Genomic DNA, 12907 nt, shown 5'->3' with positions numbered 1-12907 from the left:
TCGCTGCAGACTATGGTAGGCGAGAAGCATATTAGTGGCAGTCCAAGCGAGAATTGGAACGAGTATTTCTTTCTCCTTTCATTTTTTTCATTGTGTGTAATTACTCTGAATGTTTAAACAATGATAATCTCACCTGTTTCTTCGAAAAGCTAAGGTGGAAGGGATCTACGTCTAGATGTACACAAAGCCGCAGTTGCGGTCCTGTACACCCTTGGCTGGCTCCCTCGGAGGTTTCCCCCAGGGATAGGGCGACCGTGCAGGAGAGAGAAGATGGCTTCAGGGCATACAAGACATGTGGTCCCTTAGTTTCAAATGCTGCCACTGAAGACAGCTGCACTGACCAGGGAAACTTCTCTCCTAATCACCAGAAAGAGACAGATTGTGTATATAATCATTTGCATGTATGGAATTGGCACTATGAATTAATCGGTAAATGAAGTAAAGGACCCAACTTTCATGATAGGGCATCAACTACATCAGATGTGGATTAACTATAATTACCAGCTCGAACTAGAAGAGAGCAGTATGTGTTCTTGCACGGGCCACTTACAATTATAATTAGATATCAGCAGCCTATGCACTACATCTTTAGAAACCCCAGGTTTCAAGTTAGGAGGGGGTCTTGGGCTTGACTCAAAAGGGGGTGCTTATAGAACAAGCTACGAAGTAAGGTGGCTGTAAGTCTCATTCAAATTCTAGCCACCGCCAAAAGATGGCACAGCAGAAATAATTCTTTACCACTGTCTTTCGTTATGTGGCATCACTCTGATGAGTCCCGTTCGCTAGGTGCCCACATGCTGTCGTGTCACACTGGTGTTCATTGCATAGCACAACTTTTGGTTGTGTGATGGTTGAATATCAACAACACTTTGTCCATATCATTACTGCAACTGGTCATTTTATATTAATGCCTGTAGCAGTTCTTGGCATTAATCTGCTGTCAGGTACCCCATGTGTCTACCAGTCTTGTTCCTTCAATAAATACTGTTAGTTGTGACTCAGTGTTTCTCCAGTCTGTTAACTCACATCCAGATTGCATTTTTGTTCCTGCTTCTCTGAAAATGTGTACAAGAATCCACTAACTTACCTTTTGTACATTTCTATACCTTGGGCAGTGAATGTGTACATAACTTACCAGCAGAACTGTCTGGGAGTTCAGCCAATGGTAATGAAGAGGGGTTGATGCTCCACATTGCCTTAGAGCCAGAGGACATAATAGTCACTGCTGGGAGAAGGGCACATGACACTTGACAGTTGAGCGATAACTGTGCTAACTCTTTCCAACACCGTAAAATGGAGGCATTGCAGTCGTCATCTGTTTCTTGGACTTCCAGGAGACGTGGTGTTTTTGGAAAGAGTAAGCTGATGCCACCAACATACACCTGATGAGAAATTAGGTTCACACTGAAGATTACATTCAAATTTAAACTGCACATAATTATCTAAATTTAAAAATTTTATATGGAAGTGAATGTTTTAGGAGTGCAACGTGAAGCTCCAGTTCTGACCTCAGACTACTGAAGCTCAAATTCAATCTCATCACGACCTTAAGTGACCCAATACAGTGAACCGTCGTTAATATGACCACCGCCGTTCACATGGATTTTGGTCATATAAAGCGAAACGAGAAACACGCGCTCTGGACGGACCGCTACACGGAATAAAAGCCAACGTAGTTATGATGATTTATTTTTTGAAAGAGTCCGTTACCAATGTCTATTTCGAGCAATTATTAGCAATGAAGTTTACTAAATGGCCAACAGCATCATCAGCAGTGCAAAAATCAGCAGTGCTGTGTAAAAATCGGGTAAATAAACATGTGCTATAAACTCATGCGAAATCGGGTGGAAAAACTTCCAGTATGCTAAATTCGGGGATAAATCGGGCTCAGTTACTCAAATTAACTGTACTAGTTTGGTACAAATGGTGATGTAACTGCATTTGCTGCAAAACAAGTTAGTGTGCATTCCTATAGACGTGAGACGTCAGTGAGAGCAGTTTGCTGGGTAAAAATCGGGTTTCAACCTTCAATTCGGGGTGCAAATTCAGGGAAGAAACGGGTTAAACCCTAAAACTTCAGGCTCTAGTTATAAATGTCCTATTACTCAGAGAATAATAGTGCAACCTTAAGTGCTTCGCTTGTGTCCTTCACAGTTACATGTTGGGCCCCCTCAACTTACCATCACGCACCCTATGCGCAGCTTTATCGGGCGACCTGTGGGCAGAACCAATATGCCAATGCCTTTCGGAAAGCACTGTGTGCGTCAGCAGCACTGTGTGACCTGGTCCCGTGGTCACTACCCTTTTTGAGCAATTCAGCACTTTGGCGGTTCGAAAAGCACTATGCGTAATGCAGAGGTCAACAACATCAGGACTCATCCAAAACCTTGTCAGCCTACTTTAACATGTGTCGCCCTCTGCAGAGTTATGTGGCAGCCTCTCCTTGGGGTTGGTTGGGCCAAGCTTGGGCCAAGCTTGGCATTAGTTAGGCTGGCCTGCCTGGCCTTGGTTGGTACACCATCGGCAAACAAACTTGTTTCTTGATACGGATCTGTACCCTGGCCAATGACTTGCCAAGCGCTGGCCAGCATGCATTGTGCCAAGCTTGTGCCAAGATACAGACCAAAGCATTCCTGCAGCATCGCTTATATTCATACTCAATTATCTCACGGTGTAAGGCAACGATTTATCATTTCATTTGTTGCTCGTATTTCCCACAACAGGCATGAGCACGGCGTTCTAAAGCACAAAAATTTCCCACTACGGACAATGTGCACGAAGTTTCAATGTGCAAAAATAAAAGTAAAGAGAGGGATAATCATAAAAGCTCGCAAGATGCCCGAGACCACTAGGAGGAAACAGCTCACAAAGAAAGCAATTGCATTCATTTCCCTAGGAAGAACATATACTCTACATAGGTTGTCTCGCGAGCTTCCACAAATTCGAGTCCTGTTCGCATGTTAGTCAAAATGAAGGGTGAGGTGTCTAAGTCTAATTTGATGCGTGCACAAACAAAACTGAAATGGTGAATTGCTTGTCGTATTAACTCACCATGAATATCACGCCGCTGTTTCTTACTGCTTTTGGTTTGAGACATTCACTTGGTCAAGCAAAATAGAACTTATGCAGTGCTACACAATTTCGCATTACCCTCTCCCCAAGGCGACATACCAAGATTGGACCAAGCTTGGCAAGACCTTGGCCTGCCAACATAGCCGTGCTTGGCAAGTTGGCAAGTGTTTGGCAAGTGTTTGGCCAATGAGCTCGTTTCTTGATACGGATCTGTCCGGTGGCTGACAGCTTGCCATCGCTCTGCCTATCACTATGCAACATTGCGCCAACGTTGGCTGGCCGAAGGAGTCGTTGGCCAGCTGTCATACAACTCTTTGCCATTGGCCATTGCTTGCTTGGGTAGTCTTAGCATCAAGTGCAGCGGTCATAATAATTAGAGGGACAAACCTAGGGAACATAGCCACATTTCGCCAACAGTTTAGCCCTGGCCAATCACATGGTGGATGACGCAGCCAGGGACGTAGAAGAGAAGAAGAATCACTGCAACAACATGGTGGCAAGAAATTTTGGGTATTTACAGGTAAGGCGAGTCAGCCTATCTTCTGCAGTTATGTTTATTCAAGATCACTTTTTTATTGGGCTAGTTACTGTTACTGTTAATGGCTTCCGAGTTCAAAACCATTATGAATAGGAGGTTACACTGGTACGAATACATACATACACTGAGACAAATGCCCTGCGGTTAAACAACTTAATAGGACAAATCTGAACATGAATTCACCAAATACAGCTACAAATACAACACTGTGCATATGACAAGGAAGACCATTGTTTAGAAATACCAATCAAATTGCCTCCTGCATGCTTTAAGTGATAGTCGCCTCAGGAATTGTGTGTATGAGACAAGCACCACAATGTTTGACATTGTACGACATTCTATTTGGCCAACTTTCGCTCCCGAAAAGTGCTTAGATATATTAAATAAACGGGTTATGTAGGCACTAACTAGCACTTTACAGTGTTTGACCTTACTCGTGATACAAATATTGGTCATTGCTGGCTAAGCGAATTGTCATACGAACAAGGTAGATTTACATGGCGGCAAAACGGTTCCCAAGAAGAACGGTCACATGTCATGTCAGCATGTCAGATTAACGGGGGTCATACTAACGAGGGTTCACCGTATTTTGGTTAGACCTAATTTCAAGAAGGTGCTGGGGCTGCTACAACGCATCCACAGTAAAAAAGAGGAAAAAGAAACACATGCCTGCACAGAGAAGGTGCGCAGATGATGATACGTGCCAAACAACAATGACCTGAAGTTATTTGTCCAGGGGGGTACTGGCTCAGGTTCCGAACCAGGACACGTTGAAAATTTCTTAACCATGGGTGAGAAAAGTGACTGGGGCAGTGGTGAGGTAGCACGGCTCTCAGAAAGTTGCCGAGTCTTCTGGCTTCCACTCAAAGAACTGCCTGCATAGTCGTTAAGGTTTCCAAATGTAATTTGTTACATATGCTGAAGAACCTACATTCAGCAAGCTGATTGGCCAGCAATTGACCTTTGTTGTTGTGATTTATTAATCTTGTTACATGCCTAACAGCAGAACAGAAACATTCAAGATCAAGCAGTATGAATGCCCAAAATCCTCGCACCCATCTACGGGGTGTGTTCAAAAAGTATCAAACCTTTGGTCGGCGGAAATACATTTATTGATTTGGAGGTACAAAACCTTATTCTCCTTCAAAGTAGTCTCCTTGGGAATGCAGCGCTTCTCCCAGCGCTCGCGCCATTGTTGGAAACACTTCTGGAACGCGTCTTTTGGAATGGCCATCAGCCGGGTCGTTGCATTCCGCATGATGTTTTCTCTGGATTCAAACTGGGTTCCTTTCAGCGGCATTTTCAGCTTGGGAAATAGCCAAAAGTCACACAGTGCCATGTCGGGGGAGTAGGGAGCCTGATGAACCACAAGAATGTTGTGTTTGGCGAAGAAAGTCTGAATCAGATGCACAGAATGGGCGGGTGCATTATCATGATGGAGCTGCCAAGTTTCTGCTGCCCACAGATCTGGTCGTTTGCACCGCACAGCATCACGAATGCGACGAAGGACCTCCCGGTGGTATTCCTTCGTGATGGTTTGGCCTTGTGGTGCGTACTCGTGATGCACCACCCCACGGGAGTCGAAGAAAACGGTCAACATGACCTTGACACTGCTGCGGACCTGCCGTGCTTTTTTTGGCCTCGGGGATGTCGGATGTTTCCACTCCACCTACTGCATCTTGGTTTCTCGGTCTTACCCGTAAACCCGCGACTCATCGCCAGTAATCACAGTGTTTAGAAAATTTGGGTTTCTGTTTGCATTCTCCAGCATGTCCTGTGTGATGTCCAGATGCTGTTCCTTCTGCTGCATTGTTAGCAGTTTCGGTACGAATTTCGCGGACACTCTCCTCGTGCGCAAATCCTCGGTCACAATTGAATGTACGTGTCCAATGCTTACCCCTATGTCGATCGCAAGTTCTCGGACTGTGATACAACGGTCCTCTATGACCAAAGTCTGCACTTGCTTAATGACACTCTCATTTCGGCTTGTTGAGGATCTGCCTGAGCATCTGGTTCGCTGTCCACTGATGTGCGTCCGTCTTTGAAGCGGTTGTACCACTCCTTCATCCTTGAGTTGCTCATGGCATCGTCCCCGAAAGCCTGTTGGATCTTGCGAATGGTTTCCACTTGGGTATCGTCAAGCTTTTGGCAAAATTTGATGCAATATCGCTGCTCATGTTGTTCCGTCATTTTACAGGTTACTAGAATCCGACGAGCGCTCACTGCCCCTCCTCGCTCATAGGACGACTGCCAGCGACTGACGCTTTCTGCGGGCGGGAAAAAGTCCACGCATGCGCATAAGTGTCCCCTCCACATCTCCACTGAAGGAAGCCTCACGCACTTCATTGGTTTATGCGGGAAAGAAGAAGCCTTTTTGAAGACACCTCATACCTCTTCTACAGCGATCGCCAACGCCGTAACAATATGGACGCGAGTTTCCAGTACAAATCGTTTCTAAACCCATGCCGTTCATAGCAAAACCTCATGTTTTGCAGTACATGTGTGCCTGCTAGAGTGCAACACAGAGCCCCTATACATATACATGCTTTATCTAGCACCACTATAATGCAAATGTCTACTAAATCATGCCTGATCGCTTGCAATGGCTAGCACACACTGCTTAATCATTCTCACAGTTCTCACAGTTGCTGTTTGTATGTCATGATGTGATTTCTTTGGAGTCTCGTTTTCTTATCTAATTTCAGCCTACTTCACCAGGATAGATGTGGTTGATAAGCACAGGTATGCGTGTGTTGACCTGGATATCTCTCACTATTGTGGAACAAGCCCTACTGGTCCATAATAATGAAGCATAAAAACTGTGAGACGAATTTCATACTCATCATCGTCACAATAAAGCTTGTGTTTCCGAATCCCAACATCTTGGTGGATGTGCGGAAACCAGCAGGTGAGCAAGGTTTTGTTTCCACCCTTCATCATCAATGGGCTGTTCACAACAGTTACAAATACACAGGGAGGAGATGGTGAAAGCACTTGCAAAGTCCCACTTTTCTTTAGCAGACGATTCAACACAAAAGGCATAGACATATGCACATTGCGATTGGCTGTGGTGCATGCTGCCACAGATAAAGGGGACATACTAGAAATCACAAGCAGAGATCAAGGAAATCAGCATGAATTTCACTAGCATATTTTAACTTTGTCTAGTGCTGCGTGCAGGATTTCAAGTGTGACACAACTGCAATGTAGTTGTCACTTCGCAACATTAATAATAAACACAATATTTGCTCTAATGTGCAATACATGTAAAGAGGAAGAGGCAAGGCCACAACAACACTATTTTTAAATAAACTCGCATGTGTATTAGTGTGCATCAAGGTATCACATCAGTCAATTTTTCCACAGAAAATTTAGCATGTTGCACCATTTACCACACACACACACACAAGATAAAGCTGTGTGGCTATGGCACATGCACGTTGTGTATCTTGTCAAAATTCATATTAACACAAATCACAGCAAATTCACGCGTGCTCACACTTGAGGACACAACTAGCAATAGTAACAAGGATGCAAGAGGCTCACCAGAAACATCCTTGGTAGTGCCAAAATACATGGACAACACAAGACGAACACATGCATGGCACCGTGTATGTGTTTGTCTTGTGTCGTCCCTGTATTTTGGCGCTACCAAGGAAGTTGACATGTATGAGGGAGGATAAAATATAAACGAGAGTTCTGTTGTAGAGCGCATTCTGTCAATTGGTGCGCGCTGCTGCTTGTGCACGTGCTAGGTAGGTGGGTCAGTAGTCACATGAGAAGCCGGCCGGTCTCGTTATATTTCTTCAGTAGTGCGTCATACGATGTCTGAGAAGGAGGTACACCCGTCGATTGCGTAATGTATTATTATAAAGTTTCTCGCTCGTGAGGGTGTAAAACCCACCAAAATTCTACACAGATTGACGGCACAGTTCGGGGATCAAACACTGTCAACGCCGCGTGTGTTTGCCTGGCATAAGGAATTTGTGGAAGGCCATGATGAGGTTGAAAACGAAAGCCATGATCGCCAAAGCCAAGGCTTGGCTGTCAGCTGGCAAGGTGCTTGCAACTGTTTTTCGGGACCAGCACAGCATCTTGCACATTGATTTCTTGCACGATCGTCGCACCATCAATGCTGCGTATTACTACGAACTCTTGATAGAGGCTAAACTTGCTTATTGCAGCAAAAGCCGTGACCAACCAACACGTAAAGTGATTCTCCTCCATGACAACGCCAGACCCCACACTGCAGCCGTCACATGCACCACTGGAACACCCTCCCTATAGCCCTGACTTTCACCTGTTTGGGCCACTCAAAGAGGCTTTTGGAGAGCAACGATTCGATGATGACGGCGCAGTGGAGGAGTTTGTGCGCAACTGGCTGATGATACAACCCACTTCTTGTTGTGAAGAGGGGATCAAAATGCTGCCGCCCGCTGGGAAAAATGTTTCTTCATCGGGAGATTACCATATTTACTTGCATAATTTGCACACCCCCACTTTTTCAGTAAAAAAGTTGTGAAAATAAAAATTCGCGTAATTTGCGCACCCCTACTTTCGTGTGAGACATCATTGCGTTATCCCGCGACTGGTATTTATTTAGGGCTGGTATTTCCAACGACCTCAATGGTACAGATGCACAGTACAGTGCAATGCAAGCAATGACTGTCACTTTGGTGGAGGAGATAAGATCAAAGGAATTACATGGCACTGAACCTTATCTCTGTTTTGACCTTTTTACCCCCCTCGCAACAATAAACCGCGAAGCTGTGTGACATCGCACTGGCTTCGGAGAACAATGGAGGGAACATACCGGGAAAACTGCCGGCAACATTACGTGCCAGCATTTCGCAAGGTGGCTTAACCTAACGCATACGTGCTTTAGCAGAAACCCGCATTTAGAAAAAGCGTGGAAAGCACGCGCTTGGCCTTTTGAATTATCTCGCAAATTTCGGCAGCATTGGCCAAAAACGGAGAGAGAAAATCAGTACGACCGACCACTTTCACTAACAGTAATGGAAAATGGACAGTCACAGTCTATTTTATTGCCTAAATTTTATTTTGGTGTAATTCTTTTGATACGATTCTCGGATGATAACGAATGTTATCCGCTACCCCGTGAGACTCGTATCATCAAGATTCTACTGTATTATTCCACCTGAATGCCTATCTTTTAACAGATTTTGCAGACAAGTAGTCTTGTTAATGTCTAGCGTGATTTTTTAGCGCACCCCCAACATTTGCGTCATTTTTTTGGTAAAAAAGTGTGCAAATTATGTGAGTAAATACGGTATGTAGAAAATAATGCACACTTGGTCTATTTCTTACTAAAAATAAAAATATATATAATGAAAGTCACGTTTATATTTGATCCACCCTCGCACTATCAACACGCCCAAAGGAAAGTCTTAACTTACCAGACAGTTCATCCGATAAGGAATGTGTTCCACTCTCATTCTTCATGGATGAGAAATAATCACTCGGGAGTTTCATGTAGGCAGGAGTGACTTTTGGAAGGTCAGACAACCAGACCTCTAGTGTTGGGTCAAAGTTGAGGGCCAAACCACGCACCCTCAGCTGAATAAAATTTGGTCTCGCTAGAAAGAGGAAAGGTATAAGCGAGCTCAGCTACAGGTAGTAGTAACCGGATGACATCATTGTGTCACGTGGTGTTGGTATGTCACTGAATCACTGAACGAATCTTTTGAACAAATCACTAAAAAAAACAATCAAATGAAACGATTCACTAAAAAGAGTCATTTTGCCCATTACAAGTTTGTTTGCTATTGTGGTTCGCGTCCCCGGCGAGCAGTGTCGCCACTACTGCATCGTGCAGTTTCGGTTTCAATGTGTTTCGGTGTTGTAGGAAATATGTAAAACGGCAACCAGGGACCAGGTGGTCTTTTAACTCTATCTAAGAGTTATACTACGGTGTTGGTGTCATCGTTGCGGTCCTTCAGAAAAGTGGATAGCGTCAACACACTAATGCTGAAGCCTGTGGCAACGTCGCGCTTTTTACGTCCGCAGTCAACAGACCGCCACACTGCTATCTTCTTATTAGGGTAAATTGCGTTCGCTCGCAGTCACCGGTTCGCCGTGTGTCGTCGATGAGCCTGACATTTTACCGTGTAAGGCTTGCAACTACATAAGCACTTTGCCCCACGTCTTATGTACATATCCCACATGACATCATGTGAGAGTCGGACAGTAATGGTCACAAGTGGGTTTTTACCAGCCGCTCTTTCTGTTCTGATCAATACGCCCTGGGAAGTGGCAATCCACATTCCCTACTTCGGATGCGTTATCCCACGTGCGTTAACCTCGAGAAAGGGGGAAATAGGAGATATGCGAAATAGCGCCATCTGTCGAGCGCGCCGCTCCCGACCACCATGGCTGGGGCAGGTCTCTCACGAGCTGCAGCGCGGCTTGAGGGGGTTCCGCTAAAAACGAATCCACGGCCGAAAGTTTTGAAGCAAGATTCCTCAGTGGAATACCGAACATTTTGGCTGAATGTACGAATGACAAACTGTTCAGAACTCTAGTCTCAACAGGAGAAATAGTCCTACAGTTTTGCGGTCGATTCTCTTTTCAGCAAGATCTCGCACGGCATTTATAATCGACGTTCGGCATTTGTATTTACTTTGTTTTGTGCAATACATCACTTTTTAGTTTTAGGTGCTGTTGCGATGATAAGATTAAATGAGATCCTGGTCCTATAAATCTTTGCATTTTACCGTGTCACAGTAGGGGGCAATTTGATTTCTTCTTCTTGGGGAATATTTTGGTACAGGAGTTTTTCATACCATTTGCCACACTTTACCGAGCAATCTGTTCCTTAATGTCTTGAGATCCTTGGAACCACGCCACGATTGTAGTGCTGCTGCACTTGGTAGTTGTGATATATAATCAGACGATTTAGTGCTAAGTTTCAGATTTAGATATTGAAAGGTATCTGGTTCTATCACTGCTGCTTGTTCTCCTTAAGCCACGACTTCACCCGTTTTCCGAGCATGTGACTCCATGACCAACATTTATTTATTTATTTTAATAAATAAATATTTGATCAACACAAATGCTATGGTTCTTAACCAGGAATAAGCCTGGTTTTGTTCTATGTAGTTCAACTACAAGAAGTGATTTTCCTTTTAACGGTGTGAGGCAATTCACACACCCACACACAAATAAGATTTAAAAAATATTCACAGATGATGTCCTATTCTCATGTTCTGGCTTATATAGTGGGTCGACTAATTCTTTCTCTTACTTTTCCTTGTGCACGAAAAATAGTTTTCAGAGATGCGTGCGTGTGTGTAACGTATGTGGAATACGCGTGGCCAAATATGACATGCAGAAACGATGAAAATTGACGTTCTGAGGCTGGAACACAGTAGAGAGCACATGTAGAGACCGCTAATTATTATGCATATGTTTATTTGGAGTAGGATGTACGTCATGAGAGCACACTGGGTACATATGCAAAGCAATATTCCAATCTATCACACTTGACAATTCACCTGACAGTTGTGACATAATTCGCCATAAGTTCAGTGATTTTACAAGGGAGTCAAATCAGGAACACTGATATCACATTAGGTCTGTCTCTTAGGTTCTGCATCAGTGGTGCATGAACGAGCGGCAAATGTCCGATTCTGAAGTGGCAGATATGAGAGACTGCATATTAATTCTGAATAATCGAGAATGTTAAACTTTACTCGTTAAGCTTTAGGCTGGTCCGATAGTAGTTTCAACTACAGAATACCTACTATTTCAGGCGCTTCCTAGTGTTCAGTTACAGCGATTCATGAATACGCACCTTTTTGTTGTTCTATTCCTCTCTGCTAGCACAGCTTGACGCAGCAATACGGTGGCACCTTGATCATCACTAAATAAAGTTGTTGTGTTCTCTCTTCAGAGTTTTGATATACACAGCCCTCTTCACGGCAAAAAGTTGTGGTATTCAGACGATTCTTTACTAAGTAGAACAGAAAGCTTGCAGTGTCGTTCATACAAGGCTGCCGGCTGTTGCCTTGCTACACAACAAACTTTTACTAATGTAGTGGTAGATGAGGCACTTGCACATAGAAGGACAAAACACCAGAAGCCCTCTTCAACTGCCACTATTCAATCAAACTTACTCACGGGCAACGCAAACCACGTACACTGAATAGCGGAACCATGCTTTCCAAGCATTGCCCTGACGAAAATGGCGAGAGTGCATTTTCGCTTACGGGAAAGAGAGGGCGCTTCATTTCGCATATCTCCTATACAGTCCCCTAGAAGGATGGGGCGAGACGTTGGGTGCGTTGTACGGCACAGCAGAGCGGTCTTTGTCATTTGGCCGCATAATTTCATTGTAAAAGTTTAACATGTGGTGGAAAAGATCAGAAAATCACTTCGCTGTTCCGGTATGTTAGTTGTAAAGAAATTCATTGTAAATGTCTGAAAATTACATTGGTCCTAGGGGTGTTTGACAAACCGTGAAAACAATATGCTGTAGCGTTTTTTTCGCTAAAAAGTCGTTCGTTCTAAAGGAGTTTGATTGTATAGCATGTGTCGGCGGTTAAGCTTCATGTACTTGATAAGTTTCACTTCTGTAAACCTCCTTTGTAATGTGTGCTAGCAGTTAAGTATTGGGTAGTCTGCAAGTTTCTCTTGTGTAAATAAATGTTAGCTTGTAAACGATATTTGTTGTTTCACTGGCCACAGAAAGACATATTCACGTCAATCTTGTGGTAGTAGCATAGTAGCACTGACTGCTACCCACCCCAATCTTTTTTCCCCAAAATAACTTGGGAACTTCAATTTTATTTTCATAACTAGTAATCTGTTAGTAACTTAGTAACATATTGTACACAATAACTCGTAACAAGTTCCTTTTGTCGAGTAACTTCCTCATCTATGGTATTACTAAATGAAAAGCCATGAAGTGTTGCAGTCACTTACAATTTGGCAAATTCCAATGTCGAGAAACCTGCAATGTTGCTTCCAACCATGATTCTTCACAAGTGTTGTTCACAGTCAGAGACTCAATTTTAGAAAAATGAACAACTTCACTCGTATCTTCAGGGGCATGTATGAGGTACGAGCTGAGTCCTGCAAAGGAATATACGTAACTAAAAAAATATTGTTCTGCTTTATGTGGCTTTGTACACTGCAACAGTGACTTGCAGGACTAATTAAAACTTTACACTTACAGTGAAATCCTGATATATGATATGATATTCCAAGTACAGTACTTTTGCATATGCACTATCAAACTCATCTTGAAAATAACATGAAAACAGCTCATATAATTTA

The 12907-nt window shown here is 43.7% G+C and overlaps 1 protein-coding gene and 1 pseudogene across 3 annotated transcripts in view; both read right to left on the bottom strand.

Annotated features, from left to right (window-relative positions):
* The window catches only part of LOC135396653 (intermembrane lipid transfer protein VPS13B-like), a 107968-nt gene that overhangs the window by 76807 nt on the left and 18254 nt on the right, over positions 1-12907 (bottom strand). For all 3 annotated transcript variants that reach the window (XM_064627742.1, XM_064627741.1, XM_064627743.1), the window contains exons 14-18: positions 12554-12703; positions 9028-9207; positions 4280-4485; positions 1136-1382; positions 134-357 (exon numbers count right to left, since the gene is read on the bottom strand). In XM_064627742.1, coding sequence (XP_064483812.1) covers positions 134-357; positions 1136-1382; positions 4280-4485; positions 9028-9207; positions 12554-12703 — 1007 coding nt within the window. The remainder of the gene's footprint in view (positions 1-133; positions 358-1135; positions 1383-4279; positions 4486-9027; positions 9208-12553; positions 12704-12907) is intronic.
* Positions 5304-5800, bottom strand: LOC135397453 (protein GVQW3-like; annotated as a pseudogene).

Source organism: Ornithodoros turicata, chromosome 6, assembly GCF_037126465.1.
Source record: "Ornithodoros turicata isolate Travis chromosome 6, ASM3712646v1, whole genome shotgun sequence".
Lineage (NCBI taxonomy): Eukaryota > Metazoa > Arthropoda > Arachnida > Ixodida > Argasidae > Ornithodoros > Ornithodoros turicata.
The sequence above is the reverse complement of the archived record's forward strand: the minus strand, read 5'-3'. Positions and strand labels throughout refer to the sequence as shown.